Source organism: Balaenoptera borealis (assembly GCF_965194805.1).
Source record: "Balaenoptera borealis genome assembly, chromosome: 11".
NCBI classification, from domain to species: Eukaryota; Metazoa; Chordata; class Mammalia; order Artiodactyla; family Balaenopteridae; genus Balaenoptera; species Balaenoptera borealis.
This window is the reverse complement of record NC_138868.1, coordinates 37,078,249-37,103,014: the sequence shown is the minus strand read 5'-3', so window position 1 is coordinate 37,103,014 and position 24,766 is coordinate 37,078,249. Positions and strand designations below refer to the sequence as shown.

General features: G+C 35.9%; 1 protein-coding gene across 6 annotated transcripts in view; it reads left to right on the top strand.

The window, feature by feature from the left end:
- PRMT3 (protein arginine methyltransferase 3) overlaps positions 1 to 24,766 on the top strand; it is a 179,166-nt gene that overhangs the window by 14,360 nt on the left and 140,040 nt on the right. For all 6 annotated transcript variants that reach the window (XM_082342441.1, XM_082342440.1, XM_082342442.1 and 3 more), the window contains exons 8-9: positions 4,240 to 4,305; positions 14,051 to 14,172. In XM_082342441.1, the coding sequence (XP_082198567.1) occupies positions 4,240 to 4,305; positions 14,051 to 14,172 (188 nt within the window). The remainder of the gene's footprint in view (positions 1 to 4,239; positions 4,306 to 14,050; positions 14,173 to 24,766) is intronic.

The following is a 24,766-nucleotide window of genomic DNA, read 5'->3' as shown; positions in this document are numbered from 1 at the left end:
AGAGCAACTTTTAAATAGGAAGAAAAATATGTTTGCCTTTTAATGTGTGAAGGAAATAATTAATTTTAGTGTTTTAATTAGCAGTACTGACTTTAGTTTGGGCGAATAATAATTCTTTGGTACGAAGTTAATTATAAATAATTCTCACATTTGTTATGGCATTACTTTTTTACATTTGAAATCATTGCTATATAGAAGAATTTCCTAAATCAGATACTTGAATTTGTTTGGTTTTAATTTTTATAATGGTAATGTCCATATAAACTATAAGTAGATTTCTAGGTATACCTGGTATATTATGTACATTTTATCATGTATTATATTATAGATTATAAAATAGCAAAATGTTTTTTAATTCAGTAAAACTGAAAATATCTAACTAGAGTAAAATAAATGTTGGAGTGTAAAAATTACTGAAAACTTTAATGTTTATCTATGTGAATTTTAGATGCCACTACTTTTTTTTTCTTAAAAACCAACAAACGAAAAATTCCTTTCTGAATCCTTCTTCAAAAGATTGGTTTATTTTACGGACGCCCCAAGACTATGTTCCTTGAAACATGCCCATTTAAAATAACCAGGGGTAGTTAATATGTATATATTTTGTTGAGTCAGTTTTGCAGGATCACAGAGTGGAGGTTTGCTGATTAATAGTAATTGTAATTACTTGGGGTCTTTTAAAGCAATGTCATGTCATTTCTTTGTTAATGACTTGTCACAGTTGGTTGTGCTTTTGTCACTTGGGTGGTTGCATAGCATTACAAATAACAGTTCTGTTACAAGTAAAAAATTAAGTCCAGAGTGAATTTGTTTAAAAGAAATTGACATACTCCATTTTCTCTGTTAAAATTAATTTTATTGTGTCTAGAATATTTCCTTTAAAGGAGTTAATCTAAGCCCATATTTGCTGTTTTAAATCACCCCATCAATTTAAATGCCATGAACCTTTAATGCTTTTGATATGGAAATTGTATTGGGTTTTTCAGACAGATAAGGTTACTGAGACTCCTAGAAGATAGTACATCTGAGTGCTGTCAGTACAGTCATCAGGGAAATCCAGTTTGGACTTACTTCCAAATCTCTGTCCTGGACCGTTGTAGCTCTGTATCAACAACTAGAGGATTTTTACACCTGATGGAATATTTTAAGTCCTTTTGATGTACATATATATTTAAGAAGTTCCAGCTGGAAGTTTCCAGTGCTGTCTTTTCACTTTTAGAGAATCACTTAAGACTCCTTATTAATATAATTTTCCATGCCTTAATTCCCCTTTGCTGTTATACAATGTAACCACCTTCTCCTTGGAGATAACTTGATTAAGTCTTCATAGGGAATATGGATATATTTCATTCAAAAAGAACTATTTGCCCATTTTATGTTTTGTTAAGTTACATACTGTGGATGAATATGAAATGTGCCTTATATCAAGCAATATTTCTTCTGTTTCTTATCAAAGCAATTCTTAGCACACATAATTTTTTCAAGGTTGTGCTACTACTGGAGTCTCACCTGATCTTTATAAATAAATTAAAATTGAGAAACCATGCATACAGGACTTATTTTTATGCTTAGAATTGGCCTTGCTTTTATAAGAATATTATTTGGATTTTTTGTTGCTTACTAGTCACAGGTATTTTAATGACACTTTTTTGGCATATATTGTGATTATAATTATAAATAAAGATAGTTTGTAATCTTATTTTCCAGAGTCAAGGTGAAGATAACTTTTTTGAATTCCAGAGTTAGCGGGATAGTGGAGATTAACTTTCAAAATCCTTTGCCACTTTAATCTTTCTGAAGAAGAGTCGTTGTTGCTAATGTTATAAATCGGAGATGCATCACTCTCTCTTCTTTTCTTCCCCCCAAGTAAAACATTGTTCATCCTGGTGAAAATTGATCACAGATTATAGTACCATTAAATAATTTTTCGTTACTGCATTTTCCTCATTGTATCTGCAGCTGACTCTTGCATTCTGTCCACCTTCATGAGCCTATACATTTAAAACATACTGTTACTTATATAGGTAAAATTTATAATACATAACTTTTCTGTTGTCTTTAGTCTCATACTTAAATTTTTTTAATATTTGTAGGAATTATTCCATTATACTGTACTAGCCTTAAAAATTGTCTTGCTTCTTAATATTGGACCTCTTATTTTATTCTTCTTTTGTGCTTCTTAGTTTTACTAGGTTAGTGCAAAAGATAACTTTATTTCTGTTTATTACCTTATTTTATATTGAAGAGTTAGTCTTTTGTTAGAATAAATTTTTAGAAATGGTTTGAGGGCTAGTCTTTGATTTGCTTGGATTTTCATGTTTAGTGAATTTTCCTTTCAAAAATTCATTTATTAAATTGAAGCTCTGCTATGTCCATGGCTCTGTGTTTAGTAGACTTTGAATTTCATTGCACCAGGGTGAGCATAGGAGCGAAAGCAGATGGATGTGTAGGCAGAGACTGGATGAAGGATTGTAGTTGAGCTGAGCGACAGTGCATGGATTTAGGACAGGAGTCGGGATGCTAGTGATTAAGTTAGAGCAGCGGTGAGGCAGCGCGATTGGTGAGAGCTTTCCGAGTGACTGCCTTCTTGAATGATGTTCACCCTTTGTAGGTTTTGTTGTGTCAGCAAAAATCACTGGTTACAGTGTAAGAAGTGTATAAAAATGGTAGAAATGTATGAAATGGTATTTTTTTTTTAAAAAAAAAGACAGTTTTTAAATTAATTAATACTATGTTTAAATTCATTTAAAACATTAAATTCTCATAGTAATTCTTTTTTATTTATTTATTTATTTTTGGCAGCGTTGGATCTTCATTGCTGCACACGGGTTTTCTCTAGTTGCAGCGAGCGGGGGTTACTCTTCCTTGCAGTGCATGGGCTTCTCATTGCAGTGGCTTCGCTTGTGGCAGAGCATGGACTCTAGGTTCGCAGCTTCAGTAGTTGTGGCACATGGGCTCCAGTAGTTGTGGCTCGTGGGCTCTAGAGCGCAGGCTCAGTAGTTGTGGCGCATGGGCTTAGTTGCTCTGCGGCATGTGGGATCTTCCCAGACCGGGGCTCGAACCCGTGTCCCCTGCATTGGCAGGCATATTCTTAACCACTGCGCCACCAGGGAAGCCCCATAGTAATTCTTAAAATACATTGAGGGAAAGATTTAAATTTTTAAAACATGATTTAAAATTTTGTTTGTAAAGCAATTAGAAATAATTCCATCAGAAAACATGGAATTAATTATGGAATTTCCCTTTTTTAGATCCAGCAATTAAGTAAAACAGCTTGCCTTTTAATTTAAGCCCTTCTTTGTACGTTTTTTTTAAATCCCAGTATTGGCATAAAAATGTTTTTTGGAGGGTATGGACTGTGTAAAGTTTTATGTTGTAGTATTTAGTGTAACTACTTTTTTTTTTTTTTTTTTTTAACCTAGTGTGAAACCAAAAACTAGAATTCCCGATCTGAGATATTTTTTATTGTACTCATTTTACTCACTCGGAAGCAGAGCCCCTTACTGCTGAATTTGCTGTCAGCGTGTGTCTCAGCTGAGGTGATTTAAAAGGGAATCAGCTCTGTTCATGCACCAACATATATGTTAACATTCAGTGCCTGCCTTGGTCACAGGTCATGTGAGACTCCAGAGTGGAGAAGTCTTACAATATGGTCTGCGGGGCTCAGCGATTGACTTTTAGGCTTATAGGCTTTTAAGCATCATTTCCTAGTACAGACATTTCTAGAAACAAAACAGGATTATAAATCAGATAGGTGCTGATCAATGACTTTCTTAGGAAACTATACTCAGTTGAGCTTCATTTTTCATATGTAACTGTAACTTTTACATCTATCTAGTTTGGTGTTTTCCTCCCATATTTTAATGTAGTTCTACCACAGGCAATAAGGCTCTAGATTCCAGGCCCTATTTAAAGGAGTAAAATATCATGTTCATCTTCTACTAGCATTAATTACCACTTGAAGTCTTATAATGCATGTCAAGATGAAAATATGTACATTTTTAAGAACTTAGGTCTTATTTGACTTTCAGTGTTGTTCTTAAACGTTTTCTTTGTGTGTTGTTGCTATTTCCATTCTTTATTATTTTCTTTTAGGAAAAAAAGATTAGGCTTGGTTTTCCAGGCAAAATGTAGCTATGGAAACTAGAAGTGTGTGATAAATTAGCAAATATCTTCCTTAAATATTTTTACTTGTTCAGACTATCCTGTAAACACAATGTCTTCCTCTCTCTACCCTAGGACAAAGTACGAACAGAAAGTTACCGAGATTTTATATACCAAAATCCACATATCTTCAAAGATAAGGTGAGTAGCATAGACTACAGAATTGTACATTTCATGTGGATCTTGGGCAGCAGAAATCCTCTTAGATCATCATTGTGATAGCAGTTGATTTCATGTACACTGGCTTTATTTCATGGAAGGCTTTTGTGGTGCTGCTCTGTGGTGCAGTATACTGATAACAGAAATGCTGATTGGTGCTGTCATTCAATATACTCTTTTTTTTTAAATTGAAATTTATTAATTACAGTGACATAGCTTAGTTAAACTTTGCTTATCCAGATAATTTTGCTTAAACCATATTTTTGATTTACTGTGATTCCTATTCATTTCAAATGTATAAGCTCTATACCAAAGCACTTTTAATTATTATTTTAGTTTGTGTTAATTAGTTACAAATTAATAATTTTAAGAAGTCATTATTGGTAGGTAGGGTCAAATATTGTAAGGTAGAATTTATTTTATGTGCTTTCTTTTAAGACCTCATTTATTTACCCCTTTATGAGTTACTTTATTTTTAAAATTTTTTTACTTTTTATTTTTGGCTGCATTGGGTCTTCGTTGCTGCACGTGGGCTCTCTCTAGTTGCGGCAAGCAGGGGCTACTCTTTGTCCCTGTGTGCGGGCTTCTCATTGCAGTGGCTTCTCCTGTTGCGGAGCACAGGCTCTAGGCACGCAGGCTTCAGTAATTGTGGCACGTGGGCTCAGTAGTTGTGGCTGGCAGGCTCTAGAGCACAGGCTCAGTAGTTGTGGTGCACGGGCTTAGTTGCTCCACAGCATGTGGGATCTTCCCGGACCAGGGCTCGAACCCGTGTCCCCTGTATAGGCAGGCGGATTCTTAACCACTGCACCACCAGGAAAGCCCTGAGTTACTTTAAATTTTACAATTAGTGTTAATACTGCCTCAGGTTATTTCAAAGGTGATCTTTCACTTTGTATATGGGTGGGTGTGTTGAAAATGTGTCATTTGTTTTTCCTCCCTTGTGAATTTTTCAATTTTTCTTCTTCACTTTCTCCTTCCCTCCCTCTCTACATTGGCATGGTTATCTAAAAGTTCAGGTTTTCTGTTTTTGTTCCTCCATATTGGAAATTAGTCCACTAATTTAGTCAAATATATATATATATTTTTTTTTTTAATTTACTTATTTTATTTATTTATTTTTGGCTGCGTTGGGTCTTCGTTGTGGCACGTGGGCTTTTCATTGCGGTGGCTTCTCTTGTTGCAGAGTATGGGCTCTAGGCGCGCCGGCTTCAGTAGTTGTGGCTCGAGGGCTCTAGAGCGCAAGATCAGTAGTTGTGGCGCACGGGCTTAGTTGCTCCGCGGCATGTGGGATCTTCCCGGACTAGGGCTCGAACCTGTGTCCCCTGCATTGGCAGGTGGATTCTTAACCACTGCGCCACCAGGGAAGTCCCTAGTCAAATATATTATCGTCTCTGCCACTTATATACTTTTGCTTGAGAATTTTTCCCTACTCTTTCTACTTCAAGAACATGTATATTGGTAACATCAGGTTTTTATAATTCCCCTTTCACCTCCATTTAAAAGATACTTCTCTCAGGTTATTTCATGGGCTTTATGTGATGTTGCAGCAGTGATTAACAACCTTCATATGTTGAAAATCTCTTTACCTGATTTTTATGTTGTTTGGAATATCATGTAGATTGGCTTTTCATTTTCCATACCTGTTTGCTAAGAGCGGTGTTTCAATTGTGCTCTAGCCAAGTTGGACCTGCGAAATTTATATGGTGCTCTGATATCTTTTGGCCAAAGCATTACCTATGAAGTAATGATGGTATGTGTTTCTTTGTTTTTGCTAATTCCCCTATAGACAAATAGATTATTTTATTTTTAAAGTATTAGTTTTTATCAGTTCTTTATACTTGGCTTTTTTGTATGCTTTTTATATGTTTTTGCAGCAGAGACTATAGTTTTTATGTTTTTATAGTTTTTATGTTTGCACCCAAGTGCTGGAACAATTTATTTAATATTTGTCTAAAAAACCACATTGTTTCCAGTAAAGCAAATATGTTACTATTAAAAATGTTGCCTTATATTTACAGTTCGATTTTGCCTAGATTTTTATTTTATTTTTTCCTTAATATGTTGTATAGAAATTAACCATGTTCTAGTCTGGGAATCACTAGTCCTGCCTGGCTTCTTAGGAACCATCTACACAATAATTTTAGACAGTGGTGAATCTCTGTGGGCTTCACTTGTAAAGTGATTTTTTTTTTTTTTTAAAACAAGTACTGTTTTTTTTTTTTTTTTTTTTTTGGCTGTGTTGGGTCTTCGTTTCTGTGCGAGGGCTTTCTCTAGTTATGGCAAGCGGGGGCCACTCTTCATCACGGTGCGCGGGCCTCTCACTTTCGCGGCCTCTCTTGTTGCGGAGCACAGGCTCCAGACGCACAGGCTCAGTATTTGTGGCTCACGGGCCTAGTTGCTCCGCGGCATGTGGGATCTTCCCAGACCAGGGCTCGAACCCGTGTCCCCTGCATTGGCAGGCAGATTCTCAACCACTGCGCCACCAGGGAAACCCTAAAGTGATTTTTTATGTATAGCTGATTCACTTTGTTATAAAGCAGAAACTAACACACCATGGTAAAGCAATTATACTCCAATAAAGATGTTAAAAAATAAAAAAAAATTTAAAAATAAAAATAAAATGATTTTTTAAACCTTTCTGGTTCTAAAATTTTATGATTTTTGTTTTTATAAAAGCACTATCATTTTCTTTCTTTGAGCCATCTTTTTTAAAATAATTTTTGATTTGAATGCCGTAAGAATTCATTAAGTAAAAGTAGTTAGAAGTTTCTTTTTCAATATGCTCTGAATAGACTTTTGTGTTATATTACATAAGAAAATACTGAAAAGGCACAAGTATTAGTCAACATAAGATTAATCATTGGGAAATTAAGTAATTATGAATATTTCTATGTATACGAAGCAGATCTTACTGGGTTCATAGACCTATACACAGTCCCTTTCTGCTTTTAATTTTTTATTTGTAACAGTCTTATAGAAATATTGTATATATTATATTATACATTTTTGGACAAAATACATGACCATGGAACACATAAAATGTTTAATTATTTTGTGTTCCACTTACTGCTTTTACTGAAGAGATTAAATCTGCCCAAGTCAGAAAGGGGCTTACTAATAAACTGGGAGTATTTTTCCTTAGTACTTTGCCTAAGATGCTTTCATTTAATTTATCAATGTGTAATTAATTTTGCTTGGCATTTGTGTTTTCTCAAAAGTATACTGTAATGTAAAATATTATGTGTGTCAATTTCTAACTCTTTGAAGTATATTCAGGATATAATTTTCTATAATTAACAAAAATAATCTAGAGCTTTCATATTTTTAAATGATTTGGGATACTTTTCTTTATATTATACTATGACTACAGATTTAAAAAATATATGACACATATTTAAATAGCATTTGATAATTTATAGAATACTTTCAAGCATGTTGTCTCATTGTTGCTATACAATATCCCGATATGGTGTATTCATAGCAGGTATGTATTTATCTCTATTTTTCACATGAGGAAATTTGAAACCAGTAGGTTAATTGACTTTCCCTAAAACAGGCAGCTAAAAAAAAGCAAACAAACGAGGGTTTTAGTCCTAGTCTAGTGCCCTTAACCCTGTGCCACTACACTTTGAACACTGTTATGTTAAAATAGAATGAGTAATTAGGGTGGGATTCATTAATGATATTTTAATTCATACTATTTTTCATATATAGGTCATATAATTTCTGTGTGCCATGACAGAACATGTTCATGAAATTATTTAAATATAGTTCTTTTTAAAAATGTATGAAATAACATGTTTTCTTAAGTTTTATTACCATTGTTTTTGTTTGCTTTTATCTCCATTAGGTAGACAAATTTCATATCACAGCACTAGCTTCTGTATCATATTATTTAGTGAATGGTAGAGATTTATTTTTCAAAAAGGTGCTTATAATTTAAAATGTCTTCCTTCCTTCCTTCCCTTCTCCCTCCATCCCTCCCTTCCTACTTCCTTTCCTTCATTCCTTTCTTAATATTGTTTTAATTCACAAAGCTCCTGTGGAGGCCATATGGTTTCTCAGATTTAATTTAACTTTGGGTGGCATAGTTGTGTTATCACTCACTCATAATTAATTTCTATTTGTAGTTCACTGAAGAAATTCACAGTTAGGTGCCTTTTTTATGCTTTTGACTATTATCTAAGTTAAAATTGATTCACTCTTTTTCCTTTTTTTTTTTTTTTAGAAACAGTGAATCACATTCCTTCATCATTTTATAGAATAATGTTAGTGTATTCTGTTATCATTTCTACCTCTTTCTTTGATTCTAGCAGGTTTTAGTTTATTTGCCCAACTACCTAAATCTGAGCTAGATGTAATAAATAATTAGTATATAATTAAAAATACAATTTAAATATAAGCTTTAAAAAGCAGATTGACCTATGTATGTTTGAGTGCTACCTTTACAAATTACCAGCTCTATGATCCTGGATCTGTTACTTTCCTTGTCTGAAGCTCTCCTTCCTTCAGAAAAGGTTAAAGAAGAATTTTATATATATATGCATATGTATATAAATTATATATGTGTGTGTATGTATAGTCTTAAAAAAGAACACACACTCTAATTGGAGTAAATGATACATATCCTTCTGTACTTAGCTTTTGTAGCTCAGCAATTTCTCTAAGATAATCCCTTATTAACATTATTTTAATGGCTCAAAAACCCAATGTAAAATTGTCCATAAATTGTTTTGATTTATATTAGAAATAATGCTGCATGTAAAAATATAAAATATTAAAAATCTTTTTATAAATATGAGAGAAGAATAATAAGATAAATTCCCAGCAGTGGCCTCCCTAGGTCAGAAAGGTTCTACCCAAGATGGTTTTAGGGCTGCCAACTTGTCTTTCCAGAAACAGTGTGTGGGTGTTGATATTCCCAAACACCATTGCCGAAGCACTGTGCTATCAAACTTCTAAATTCCACACTGATCTTTTATTTTTAATTTTTTAATTTTGCAAATATCTTATTTCAATGAAAGTTTTTGGGAAGTTATCACTTACTATTGTGTTATATATATTTTTATATTTTATGCCACATAATATTTCAAACTGATATACTATAACCATACTATAAATATATATGCTCTGTGTTATAGTATTTTCTTGATGTTGTGGTTAATAATTTTATTTGGAACTTTAAAAAAATAGTTTTGTTTGCAGTGATGTTGTATAGATTACATCTTACAATTTTTAAACTTTCTTGTGTGTGAAGTGGTTATGTTAAAATGTGCTGACTCACCCAGATAGGCCACATGTGCAGGAACAGTCACATTCTCCCTGTGGAGCCATCTGGGCCTTGTCCTTCTTAGAGCAGTAGCCTTTTGGCAACCTTATTTCTTCAATAGAAATTAGACTGTTTAGATTCTGTCTCTTCTGGAGTCAGTTTTGGTGTAATATATTTTCAAGATATAATGGAACAGGGCTTCCCTGGTGGCGCAGTGGTTAAGAATCCGCCCGCCAGTGCAGGGGACACGGGTTTGAGCCCTGGTCTGGGAAGATCCCACATGCGGTGGAGCAACTAAGCCCGTGCGCCACAATTACTGAGCCTGCACTCTAGAGCCCGCAAGCCACAACTACTGAGCCAGCATGCCACTACTGAAGCCCGTGTGCCTAGAGCCCGTGCTCTGCAACAAAAGAAGCCACCGCAGTGAGAAGCCTGCGCACCACAACAAAGAGTAGCCCCCGCTTGCCGCAAATAAAGAAAGCCCACATGTAGCAACGAAGACCTAACGCAGCCAAAAAAAAATTAATTAATTAATTAAAAAAAAAAGATGTAATGGAACAGACTTCACTTATACTAGTAAACAATACAGAAGATAAAATGTGTAGGAACAGACTTAACTAATGTGCATGACTTATATGAAAAAGATTTTTTAAAACCCCAAACTCCTGAAGAACATAACAGGTGATTTAAACAAATTGAAAGTCATACCATGTTCCTGAATGGAAAACACAAAATAAAATTGTCTGTGTTCCATAAATTTATATTTTAGTGCAATCCCTATAAAAATGCTAAGACTTAAAAAAAAACAAAGAAACCATAGACAGGCTGATTTTCTTGTGCTTGTGGAAAAATAAACATATAAAATTGTCCAGAAACACTGAAAACAATTGGCAGTGAGGGTTGACCAGCTTTACTAGATAGAAATTCTGCCAAGCTTCTATAATTAGAATAATTACTGGTACGTGATTGTATAGATTAATGGAGCAGAATAAAAATCTAGAAATAAACCAAAATATACACAGATCTCCAGAGGGATCCCTTCCTCTCCTCTGTCATGTGAGGACACAGCAAGAAGTCATGTCTGTGAACCACAAAGCAGGCCCTCACCAGAGTCAACCTGTGCCTTGATCTTAGACTTTCCAGCCTCCAGAACTGTGAGAAATAAATTTCTCTTGTTTACAAACCACTCAGTTTATGGTATTTTTGTTATAGCATGCTGAATGAATTGAGACAGGGACCTTCAGCATTCACTAAAATTTCTGTGTGTTTTGGTCTGTCCCCATGTCATAATCACCTCCGAAAGGCCCCAGCTTCTAACACCATCACCTTGGGGGTTAGTATTTCAACGTATGAATTTCGGGGGGATGCAAACACAGACTGTTTAATAACATGTTGGGACAATTGGTTAGCTATCTGAACAGAAGTAAAGTTGGAACCATACCTCTTAGTGTATACTATGATAAAAAAAAAAACTGTAGTAATGAAACTATAAATGTACCAGAAGGAAGTGTGAATGAAATAGAGAATATGGGCTAAGTCAGTCTAATTATGATCAAAATCCAGAAGCCATTAAAAGAAAAGATTTATGAGTTTGACTGTTAGTAAAGAATTTCTACATAGCAAAGATCAGTGTAAGCAGAATCAAAAGATGAAAAATCATATGCTGAGAGAAAACATTGCAAGTCATATTACAAAGGTCTGATCTTAACTAACAAATAACTCTTATTTGATAAAATTTGATAAGAAATTTGGTAAGAGAAGGACTAACAACTTGGTGGAGAAATGGAGAAAGGATATAAGTAGATGGTTCACATAGAACTACAACATATGAAATAATGCAAAACCTCATGATAATGGAAATGCACATTAAATCTAGACCAGTATATCATTATTTTGTACTTGCCATATTGGCAGAAATCTGAAAGTTTGATTATATGGGCTAGTGTCACCTGTGAGGAGATTGGCCCTTATACATTGCTGATTTGAGTCTTCATGAGTAGAATTGCCCTATGGCAGGTAATTTATGTTTAGCAGAATTACAAATATGTATATTCTCTCTGACCCAGTGTTTTTATTTCTAGGAATAGATTTACTCCTTTATACTTCTGTAGAGTTACTCATGTATGAATGGCGTTAGGTATAATGTTATTTACAGCATTGATTGTCATGGTAAAATTTCAGGAACTACGTAAATGTCCATCAGTAGAGAACTGGATCAGTAGATTATGGTACAACCATGATACGGAATCCTATACAGCTATGTAAGAGAAAGAAGTTCTATAAACTGATATGGAAAGATCTCTAAATTATATTGTTAAGGAAAAAAGCAATGTGTAGCACAGTGGGTATAATATGCTTCCATTTGTGTAGAGGAGGGAAGGAAATACATATATAATATTTCATTGTATATGCATAAAAATTCTTTTGAAGGATAAATAAATACACTTTTTGATGTTTAAACTGTATGAATGTTTTACCTAGTGAAAAAGTAATTGTTGAAAAATATAATAGATTCTTAATTCTAGTTCTATTTTTCTTACAGTAGCTTCCCATTACTCAGAATAAAATCCAAGGGCTTTATGTGATCTGACCCCTGCTTAACCCTGATCTCACCGCCAAGGAACCTTTCTCACCCAGCTCAGCCACAGTGGCCTTCTTGCTTTGCCTGGAATCTTGTGCTTTGCATTTAATATCTTCTATGGCTAGAAGGCACTTCCTCCAGATCTTTGACTGGCACGCTCCTTTACTTCATTTCCTTCTCCGCTCACATGTATCAGAGAAGTATTCGCAGACCTATCTAAAATTCTAAAAGAGTGTGTCCCCCCGCCCCTTGCTCTAACCTCTACTCTGTGCTTGAGTTTTCTTTATAACACTACTATTCTCTGTTAACATTCTCTGTTCTTTAGTCTCTATTCTTTGTCTGTTCATTGTCTTTGTCTCCCCCACAAGATTGTAAGCTCTGTTAGGACAAGGACTTGGTCTTGTTTGTTGCTGTACCCCATCACCATGATCAATGCCTGCACTTAGTAATGCTCAGCGAATACTTATAGTAGAAGACTACTGAAATAATTTCATATTTTGAGACAAGTATATAGGGTTTCAGGTCATTGGTAATGAAAGACTTAAGGCACTACAGTTTCAGTAATTTCTAGTGTACCTCTGAGTATTTTGCTGAATGTGTTTCCTTGGTAATTAGTTTTTGTTTTTTACTGTGAACCAAGCAGGTTTCACTATACTGTTCTGGGAAGAACCGTATGAAATTCTTGATTAGAAATAATTGCTCCCTGCCTATCCCCAATAACATCTTAAATTTGGTTCTTCTTATTCCTTTCACCAATGATAATGAATATCATTTTTCAAAATTAAATTCTCAAGTTACTGAATTCTAGAAGCCAATTTGTTTTTATTGTACCTGTATTATTAAAATGAGTTGAACATTTAATTTTGGAAGTGGAGGGGTTATGGCAATATTCTATATCCATGATTCCTTTATTTTTATTTTTTTACATCTTTATTGGAGTATAATTGCTTTACAATGGTGTGTTAGTTTCTGCTGTATAACAAAGTGAATCAGCTATATTTATACATATATCCCCATATCCCCTCCCTCTTGTGCCTCCCTCCCACCCTCCCTATCCCACCCCTCTAGGTGGTCCCAAAGCACCGAGCTGATCTCCCTGTGCTATGTGGCTGCTTCCCACTAGCTATCTATTTTACATTTGGTAGTGTATATATGTCCATGCCACTGTCTCACTTTGTCCCAGCTTCCCTTTCTATCCCCCTGCCCCGTGTCCTCAAGTCCATTCTCTACGTCTGTGTCTTTATTCCTGTCCCGCCCTTGGGTTCATCAGAACCAATTTTTTTTTTAGATTCCATATATATGTGTTAGCAGACGGTATTTGTTTTTCTCTTTCTGACTTACTTCACTCTGTATGACAGACTGTATGTCCATCCACCTCACTACAAATAGCTCAATTTTGTTTCCTTTTATGGCTGAGTAATATTCCATTCATGATTCCTTTATAACCATTTTTAAATTGTACTGGATCAGGCTATCTTGCTTAAGTTAATTCCTGCTACTCAAACTTGAGAAAGTTTATTTCTGTTAAAATTTAGAATTACTAAGCCTAAATTAGAGCATACATACAATAAGGAAATAAAAAACAGAGACTAATTCCCTCTTAATAAGTCTGTGGGAATTGCTTATTTCATATAAAACATTTCTTAAATTTACATTGTTGCATCTGATTGCAGCAGACTGTGGCCAAAACACTGTTATGAATTTAAAACAACTTAATGTAATTATATTTTCAGTTTCCCCAAATAGAAATTATTACCATATTTGATCGGTAAAGTTTAAATTTTTGTTATCTATTCCTAGCCAGAAACATCATCATATATGAATAGGATTTAAAGTATTAGACCTTCTCGATAATATCTGTTTTTTTATTATACCAGGTAGTTTTGGATGTTGGTTGTGGAACTGGAATTCTCTCTATGTTTGCTGCTAAAGCTGGGGCAAAGAAGGTTCTTGGAGTTGATCAGTCTGAAATACTTTACCAGGCAATGCATATCATAAGGTAGATGCATTTTACGGCTTGATTTAAGATTATTCTTAAATTTAATGATTAATATCAATTGATTTTCTTGTCTTTAATAGCGATCCAATGCAGACTGAAGACACTTGTCTTTTAGTAAAAATTCATTCCAGAATAATAAGATTTTAAGTTGGATTGACCTAGACATGTTTGAGCTATGAATAATTTTTATATAGTTTTCTGTCCTTCCAATTATGGCTGTAGATATGCTAATTACAATAATATGAAATTAGAAATCATGCACATATAAGGCAGTGTTAGAAGACTTGCTACAAAACTCAGTATATCAGTAGTATTTCCTTTAGCAAATAGCAGTTCAACTAAAAAGACTAAGGATTATCTTTTTCTTTTTGACAACACTAGCCCTTGTGCCTCCTCAAATTAAAATAAGTAAATTCCAGAATGGCTACAAACTTAATTATGTTCTCTAAAAATATCTCCTCTCTTTGAGGAATTAAGTTGGTTAGGTTAATTGATATGTGATTGATTTTACAGTTGGCTTATATCCTAGTAAGAAGACCTTCATTTGAACTACAGCTTTTAGAACTAGATTTTGTTAGCTGTGTACTTAACCAAAGCATGTTACATTTGGAACTTTGGAATAATTTCCAGAATAATTTTAATAGCAGGCTTCTTAGTGATTCTTTTTTCCCCCAGCTTTATTGAGATATAATTGACACATAATATTGTGTGAGTTTAAGGTGTAAAATGTATTGCTTTGATACATTAATATATTACAGAATGATTACCACCATAGTATTAGCTAACACCTCCATTGTGTCACATGAAATAATTACTATTTCTTTTTTGTGTTGGAAACATTTAAGGTCTACTCTTTTAACAGCTTTTGTGATGCTTACGTTAGATTCTCAGCAATGATTCTTAAATGGTCCTCCCACTGATACATATGTTTTATTCTTAAAATTGGTTAATTTTGATCATTTCTGATTCGTATAAAATTTAATTATGTAAAATGTTTAAATTTTTAGATTTTATTGCATTGAAGTCTAGTGTTGTGGTTAAGAGTGCAAAGTTTGAGTCAGACAGGTTTGAGTCCTTGCTCTGTCCCTTCCCTGTTGTTTGAACTTCAGTTAAATTATATCTAACCTCTTTGAAACCTCAGTTGTTTTACTGTCAAAATGAAAATAATGATGACTACCTCATATGGTTATGAGTAAGGTAAATAAGTTATAAGTAAGATATGCACCTCAGTCTCTTTGGCATATTGCCTGCCCTGGCATGTAGTAGGTATTCAGAAGTTAGCAACTGTTATTACTAACAAGTACCAAATTAATGTTAATGAAAAAATGACATTGCTCTTGCTTAGATTTTTTCATAGAGGTTTGTGGTTATTATTTTCATATTAGAGAATATGCATCTGTGTTGCATATGCATATGCAATCCATAATCTAGTAAAGTTTTTTTATTTCTTATGTTGCCATTAACTACAACAGCATCATTTTGGGGGTTCTGTAAAGAGCACCCTCTCTTGCTTGTGCATTACCATCCAAACAGATATGAGAACCACTGTCCCAGAGAAGAGATTGTTTTAGATGAATTATCAAAATTTTATTGTTGTGATAGTAAGATTACTAATAGTAAGATATTTCTATTAGAAATTCTCATCTTATGAAAGACCATGTTCATTTATGTATTCATTTGTCATTTTTGATTTCTGTAAGGTGAGACTAGATGTGCTCTCATTTTAATTCCTTTATGGAAGAAAAAGATAGTGATAGCACTCATTTTATTTTGTTTTGTTTTCATTTTATTTCACAGAAGCCCTGATTCCTAGTGACTTTTTAGAAATATGTTTGTACAATGATTATAATCAAATTCATTGTGTATGAAATTTAGTGCTGGAGTGTATGGAAATTTTGCATGAGAGCGTTTATTGAAAATGACTTAGCATTCAATTCTAGGTACTTAAATTTAACAATAAACGTTGCTAACATTAACTTACTACTTTCTATTTAATTTCTTTTGAGGTAGGTACAAAAACAGTACACACATATATATATATATATATTTGTTTTTATAGAGATTAGGAAATTGAGACAGAGACTACGTAACTCTCCTTATTTGTAGTGCGGCCAGGATTAGATCCCAGGCAGCCTGACTCCATGGTCCATACTCAAAGCCAATTTACTATGCTGTCTCCCCATTTCACTACTCACAGCGCATGTATTGGTTGCATTCAGTAGTTTGCTTTACTTAGAACCTATAGAGTTTGAAAATCAGACCTTTTTGTTTTGGATGAGCCAACATTGTACTTTTCTTCAAAGATGTTCTCCTTTGCCGCCTTTTTTTTTTTCCACATCTTTATTGGAGTATAAATGCTTTACAATGTTGTGTTAGTTTCTGCTGTACAACAAAGTGAATCAGCTATATGTATACATATATCCCCACATCCCCTCCCTCTTGAGCCTCCCTCCCAACCTCCCTATCCCACCCCTCTAGGCGGTCACAAGGCACCGAGCTGAACTCCCTGTGCTATGCAGCAGCTTCCCACTAGCCATCCGTTTTACATTTGGTAGTGTGTACACGTCACTGCTACTCTCTCATTTCATCCCAGCTTCCCCATCCCCCATGCCCTCAAGTCTGTTCTCTACATCTGCGTCTTTATTCCTGCCCTGCCACTAGATTCATCAGTACTGCTTTTTTAAATTCCATATATATGTGTTAGCATATGGTACTTTTCTCTTTCTGACTTACTTCACTCTGTATGACAGACTGTAGGTCCATCCACCTCACTACAAATAACTCAATTTTGTTCCTTTTTATGGATGAGTAATATTCACTTGTATATATGTGCCACATCTTCTTTATCCAGTTATCTCTTGATGGACATTTAGGTTGCTTCCATGTCCTGGCTATTGTAAATAGTGCTGCAGTGAACACTGTGGTACGTGACTCTTTTTGAATTATGGTTTTCTCAGGGTATATGCCCAGTAGTGGGATTGCTGGGTCTTATGGTATTTCTATTTTTAGTTTTTTAAGGAACCTCCATACTGTTCTCCATAGTGGCTGTATCAATTTACATTCCCACCAACAGTGCAAAGGGGTTCCCTTTTCTCCACACCCTCTTCAGCGTTTACTGTTTGTAGATTTTTTGATGCTGGCCATTCTGACTGGTGTGCGGTGATACCTCATTGTGGTTTTGATTTGCATTTCTCTAATGATTAGTGATGTTGAGCATCTTTTCATGCATTTGTTGGCCATCTGTATGTCTTCTTTGGAGAAATGTCTATTTAGGTCTTCTGCCCATTTTTGGATTGGGTTGCTTGTTTTTTTGATACTGAACTGCATGAACTGCTTGTATATTTTGGAGATTACTCCTTTGTCAGTTGCTTCATTTGCAGATATTTTCTCTCCATTCTGAGAAATGGAAATTCTGTCTTTTCGTCTTGTTATGGTTTCCTTTGCTGTGCAAAAGCTTTTAAGTTTCATTAGGTCCCATTTGTTTATTTTTGTTTTTATTTCCATTTTTCTAAGAGGTGGGTCAAAAAGGATCTTGCTGTGATTTATGTCATAGAGTGTTCTGCCTATGTTTTCCTCTAAGAGTTTTATAGTGTCTGGCCCTACATTTAGGTCTTTAATCCATTTTGAGTTTATTTTTGTGTATGGTTTTTAGGGAGTGTTCTGATTTCATTCTTTTACATGTAGCTGTCCAGTTTTCCCAGCACCACTTATTGAAGAGGCTGTCTTTTCTCCATTGTATACTCTTGCCTCCTTTATCAAAGATAAGGTGACCATATGTGCATGGGTTTATCTCTGGGCTTTCTGTCCTGTTCCATTGATCTATATTTCTGTTTTTGTGCCAGTACCATACTGTCTTGATTACTGTAGCTTTGTAGTATAGTCTGAAGTCAGGGAGCCTGCTTCCACCAGCTCCATTTTTCTTTCTCAAGATTGCTTTGGCTATTCAGGGTCTTTTGTGTTTCCATACAGATTATAAAATTTCTTGTTCTAGTTCTGTGAAAAATGCCACTGGTAATTTGATAGGGATTGCATTGAACCTGTAGATTGCTTTGGGTAGTATAGTCATTTTCACAGTATTGATTCTTCCAATCCAGGAGCATGGTATATCTCTCCATCTGTTTATATTATCTTTGATTTCTTTCATCAGTGTTTTATAGTTTTCTGAGTACAGGTCTTCTGCCTCCTTAGGTAGGTTTATTCCTAGGTATTTTATTCTCTTTGTTGAGATGGTAAATGGGATTGTTTCATTAATTTCTCTTTCTGATCTTTGTTAGTGTATAGGAATGCAAGGGATTTCTGTGCATTAATTTTGTATCTTGCAACCATACCAAATTCATTGATTAGTTCTAGTAGTTTTCTAGTGGCATCGTTAGGATTTTCTATGTATAGTATCATGTCATCTGTAAACAGTGACAGTTTTACTTCCTTTCCAATTTGTATTCCTTTTATTTCTTTTTCTTCTCTGATTGCTGTGGCTAAGACTTCCAAAACTATGTTGAATAATAGTGGTGAGAGTGGGCAACCTTTTCTTGTTCTGATCTTAGAGGAAATGCTTTCAGTTTTTCACCATTGAGAATGATGTTTCCTGTGGGTTTGTCGTATGTGGCTTTTATTATGTTGAGGTAGGTTCCCTCTATGCCCACTTTCTGAAGAGTGTTTTTATCATAAATGGGTGTTGAATTTTGTCAGAAGCTTTTTCTGCATCTATTGAGATGATCATATGGTTTTTATTCTTTAATTTGTTAATATGGTGTATCACACTGTTTTGTGTATATTGAAGAATCCTTGCATCCCTGGGATAAATCCCACTTGATCATGGTGTATGATCCTTTTAATGTGTTGTTGGATTCTGTTTGCTAGTATTTTGTTGAGGATTTTTGTGTCTGTATTCATCAGTAATATTGGTCTATAATTTTTCTGTGTGACATCTTTGTCTGGTTTTGGTATCAGGGTAATGGTAGCCTCGTAGAACGAGTTTGGGAGTGTTCCTCCCTCCACAATTTTTTGGAAGAGTTTGAGAAGGATAGGTGTTAACTCTTCTCAAAATGTTTGATAGAATTCACCTGTGAAGCCATGTGGTCCTGGACTTTTGTTTGTTGGAAGATTTTAAATTATGGTTTCAATTTCATTACCTGTGATTCGTCTCTTTATATTTTCTAATTCTTCCTGGTTCAGTCTTGGAAGGTTGTACTTTTCCAGGAATTTGTCCATTTCTTTCAGGTTGTCCATTATATTGGCATATAGTTGCTTGTAGTAGTCTCTTACGATCTTTTGTATTTCTGCGGTGTCAGTTGTAATCTCTTCTTTTTCATTTCTAATTTTATTGATTTGCATCCTCTCCCCTTTTTTCTTGATGAGTCTGGCTAAAGGTTTATCAATTTTGTTTATCTTCGCAAAGAACCAGGTTTTAGTTTTATTGATCTTTGCTATTGTTTCCTTTGTTTCTATTTCATTTATTTCTGCTCTGATCTCTTTCCTTCTATAATTTTGAGTTTTCTTTGTTCTTCTTTTTCTAGTTACTTTAGGTATAAGGTTAGATTGTTTATTTGAGATTTTTCTTGTTTCTTGAGGTGAGCCTGAATTGCTATGCACTTCCCTCTTAGAACTGCTTTTGCTGCGTCCCATAGGTTTTGGATTGTCGGGTTTTCGTTGTCATTTGTTTCTAGGTATTTTTTGATTTCCTTATTAATTTCTTCAGTGATCTCTTGGTTATTTAGCAGCACACTGTTTAGCCTCCATGTATTTGTGTTTGTTACTGTTATTTCCTTTAATTGATTTCTAATCTCATAACGTTGTGGTTAGAAAAGATGCTTGATATGATTTCAGTTTTCTTAAATTTTCCAAGGTTTGATTTGTGACCCCAAATGTGATCTGTTCTGGAGAATGTTCCGTGTGCGCTTGAGAAGAAAGTGTATTCTTCTGCTTTTGGGTGGAATGTCCTAAAGATATCAATTAAGTCTATCTGGTCTATTGTGTCATTTAAAGCTTGTGTTTCCTTATTTATTTTCTGTCTGGATGATCTGTCTATTGGTGTAAGTGGGGTGTTAAAGTCCCCTACTATGATTGTGTTACTGTTGATTTCTCCTTTTATGGCTGTTAACATTTGCCTTATGTATTGAGGTGCTCCCGTGTTGGGTGCATAAATATTTATAATTGTTAAGTTTTCTTCTTGGATCGATCACTTGATCATTATGTAGTGTCCTTCCTTATCTCTTGTAACAGTCTTTATTTTAAAGTCTATTTTATCTGATATGAGTATTGCTACTCCAGCTTTCTTATGATTTCCATTTGCATGGAATATCTTTTTCCATCACCTCACTTTCAGTCTGTATGTGTCCCTAGGTCTGAAGTGGGTCTTTTGTAGACAACATATATATGGGTCTTGTTTTTGTATCCATTCAGCCAGTCTGTGTCTTTTGGTTGGAGCATTTAATCCATTTACATTCAAGGTCATTATTGATATGTATGTTCCTATTACCATTTTCTTAACTGATTTGGGTTTGTTTTTGTGGGTCTTTTTTTTCTCTTGTGTTTCCTGCCTAGAGAAGTTCCTTTAGCATTTGTTGTAGAGCTGGTTTGGTGGTGCTGAATTCTCTTAGCTTTTGCTTGTCTGTAAAGCTTTTGATTTCTCCATCAAATCTGAATGAGATCCTTGCTGCATAGAGTAATCTTGGTTGTAGGTTTTTCCCTTTCATCACTTTAAATATGTGCTGCCACTCCCTTCTGGCTTGCAGCGTTTCTGCTGAAAGATCAGCTGTTAACCTTATGGGGATTCCCTTGTATGTTATTTGTCACTTTTCCCTTGTTGCTTTTAATATTTTTTCTTTGTATTTAGTTTTTGATAGTTGGATTAATATGTGTCTTGTTACGTTTCTCTTTGGGTTTATCCCGTATGGGACTCTCTGTGCTTCCTGGACTTGATTGACTATTTCCTTTCCCATGTTAGGGAAGTTTTCAACTATAATCTCCTCAGATATTTTCTCAGACCCTTTGTTTTTCTCTTCTTCTTCTGGGACCTCTATAATTTGAATGTTGGTGCATTTAATGTTGCCCCCTGACGTCTCTGACACTGTCCTCAATTCTTTTCATTCTTTTTTCTTTATTCTGCTCTGCGGTAGTTATTTCCACCATTTTATCTTCCAGCTTACTTATCTGTTCTTCTGCCTCAGTTATTCTGCTATTGACTCCTCCTAGAGTATTTTTTATTTCAGTTATTGTGTTCATCACTGTTTGCTGTTTAGTTCTTCTAGATCCTTGTTGAATATTTCTTGTATTTTCTCCATTCTGTTTCTGAGATTTTGGATCATCTTTACTCTCATTACTCTGAATTTTTTTCAGGGAGGTTGCCTATTTTTTCTTCATTTATTTGGTCTTGTAGGTTTTTACCTTGCTCCTTCATCTGTAACATATTTTTTTGTTGTTGCTTTTTTTTTTTTTTTGATGGGTGGGGCTGTATTCCTGTGTTACTGGTTGTTTGGCTTGAGGCGTCAAGCAGTGGAGTTTGCAGGCAGTTGGATAGAGCTGGGTCTTGGTGCTGAGATGAGGACCTCTGGGAGACCTCACTCTGATTAGTATTCCCTGGGGTCTGAGGTTCTCTGTTAGTCCAGCAGTTTGGACTCGGCCCTCCCACCACAGGAGCTTGGGCCCGACCTCTGGCCTGGGAACCAAGATCCCGCAAGCCGTGTGGTGTAGCAAAAAAAAAAAAAAAAAAAAAGCGATACAATAACAAAGAATAAAAAGCAGAATAAAATTAGAAAGATAAAAAATATATTAGGAAAAATAAAAGTATAATTGAAACGACTGCAACAAGGTAAAATAAAACCACAACAGAAAAAAGAAAAAAAAGCGGGGGGGGGGGAGCAAGCCAAAAGTAGCAGAACAATAACAAAGTATAAAGAATAAAAGAAAATTAGAAAAATAAAAGATTTATTAGAAAAAATAAAAATATAAATGAACCAACAAGGTAAAACACAACCCCAGTCTAAAAGAGGAAAAAAGAAAAAAAAAGAAAAAAAAAGCCTTGGCTCTGGGGGCAGAGTTTAGGCAAGAGTGGAACTTAGGCAGGAGTGGGTTTTAGGTTGGGGCAGTACCTAGGCAGGTGGGGGGTGACGTTTCAGCATGGGGCGGGGCCTAGGCTCAGGACCCAGCAGCCAGAAAAAGTCTAGGGAGCGGGGCCTAGGCAGGCAACGTTCACGCCTGGGGCGGGGCTTCTGCTTAGGACCTGCGCAGAAGGGGAGAGGCAGCAGGTACAAAGGAGGGCCTCTGCAGTGTGGGGTTCCAGAGTTTGGAGGTAGGGCCCTGGGTGAGGGTGTGTGGGTGGGGTTTAGGCCCAGCATGGTTGGAGGGGTTCACAGAGGGGGTCTCCGAGTGTAGAGGTGGGGCCCTGGGTGGGGGTGTAGGGGCAGGTCTTGGGCTCTGCCTGGCAGGAGGCTCCAAGGGCAGAGGATTAGGCCTGGGAGCCCAGTAGGCTCCCTGGTGCCTAAGTGGACTGGGAGAGCACCGGCTGTGTTCTCTTCCATGCCCCCCCACGCCCACTGTCTCCCCCAGGGTCTCCCTGGTCCCTGCTGGACCCCTAACTGTGTGTGTGTCCCACTCACTGGGCGTAGGAACTCCTCTCCTCCCCCAGCCACCGCTCAGGGATGCCAGTCCGGGAGGTCCGGCCTTTACTTTTCCTCCCCCTTCCCCCCCTCCCACTCCCTCAGGACCCTCGTGGCTGGAGGGGGCCTAGGTGGGCAGAAGATCAGGCCCGGGATCTCAGCAGGCTCCCGGGGGCCCAAGTGGGCAGGGAAAAGCTGGCCACGCTCCCTTTTGATCCTCTGCCCTCCTGATGGTCCCCCAATTTCCTGCTTTGGGCGTGGGATCCCTTCCCCTCCCCCAGCCACCCCTCTGGCCACCAGTCCCTTCCTGCCTCCACTTCTCCTCCCCCTTCACTCCCCCCCACAGCCCCCATCCTACCCAGTTGCTGTGGGTTCCTTCCGTCCCCTTAGGTGTCCATGGTGCCCCGCTGGTGCCTGGTAGGTGCCCTGGTTGTTCAGAGACGTGAATTCCGCATTCTCCTAGTATGCCATCTTGACTCCACCCCCTGCTTTTTTTATATTGTGAAAAGATAGCTATTTCCATAGTGTTCTCAGCATCTCTCCTTTGTCTACCATTCGAATATTTGAAAATTATACTGTGGGGTGATATAACCTCTGTTCTTCTGTTTGTGAATGTCCCTGTAGAAGAATATTCAGGAAACAGGTTATTGTTAATATCCCCAGCATTTACTGGCTCATTATTCTACCAGTTGAGGAGGCAGAATAGCATACTTCTCTCAGCATCTGGAACCATATGACTTGATTTCTAATTTTGGCTTTTTGACTGTTTAGCTTTATGAAAATGGGCAAATTGCTTAACTTCTTTAACCCCAGTCTCTTCATTTATAAAATGGGGTTGATGGTAGTACCTATCTCACAAGATTATTTTAAGGATTGAATCCATTTGTGGTGCTTTACAAAGTGGCTGACATGTATCTGCTTACTAAATGTTAGTAATTATAATAATATTAAGTGATAACTGTAGTGGTATGTTTGGCTTGGCACCAGTGCCTCCGATAATACTTTACATTTGGTTGGTTATGTTTCTAAAATGATCATTTCTTGCAGCTGTCCCACCAACATATGATGACTCTCTTTTTTGTATTCTTTCTGTTTCACAGTCTGTTCTCTGACACCATAAAGCTTCAAGTATTAGCCAGCTGTATTCCGTATTCACTCTCCTCCCTTGAAATCTACCCTAAGCTTCTCTTATACTTGTCTATTATTGCACTGGAGTTTTCTAGAACTATCATCAGTCAGTGAAAGCAACTCTTCTGATTAGCAGGCTGTGAATTGTCTTTAGTAATTCTGAGGCTTCTTTCTCTGTCAGAAATCTATACACAGCAGGATTTCTGTAAAACTCCATAAGCTTACATCTGAAAAAAGTACTTTAAATTCTAAAAGATGGATACTTTTAAAATACATGTTTCATTATTCTTTTAGATATATTCAACTTACAATCCTTGAGTTGTGTTCAAAATAATGATAAAATAATTTTTATTTTTCTTTGTTTAAAAAAGAGATCTAACATTTCTAAAGAAATGAGTGTAGAATGGAGTAAGTTTTGGCTTTAATGTAAACTGATATATATATATATATATATATATATATATTAGGGCTTATATACATATATAAATTATTTGTATATAAATTGGGACTTAATAAGAAGGTCAGGCTTGCAGTTCTGAGGTTGCAGACGTGAATAAAGTAGAATATGGATTTTTAAAGATGTTATATTAGCAGGGACAAATAGAACTCAAAGTGATATGGAAGGAATGAGAAATTGTTTCTTTTTCTAGCTGTCACATTCCAGTGAATGATCATTTCAGAAATATAAACTTACCTAAGGACAGCAAAGCTATTCAGTTGCCAGACAGTTGTATCCAATGTTCACCCTCAGGAAGCAGAGGTAGCCTCTGGCAATATTTTTACCATTACTCTGGCTGCCTTTGGTTTCTCATTGACTCCGCTATGGAATAGCTCATTATTCAGACTTTTGGATGTTACTGCAGAGGAGT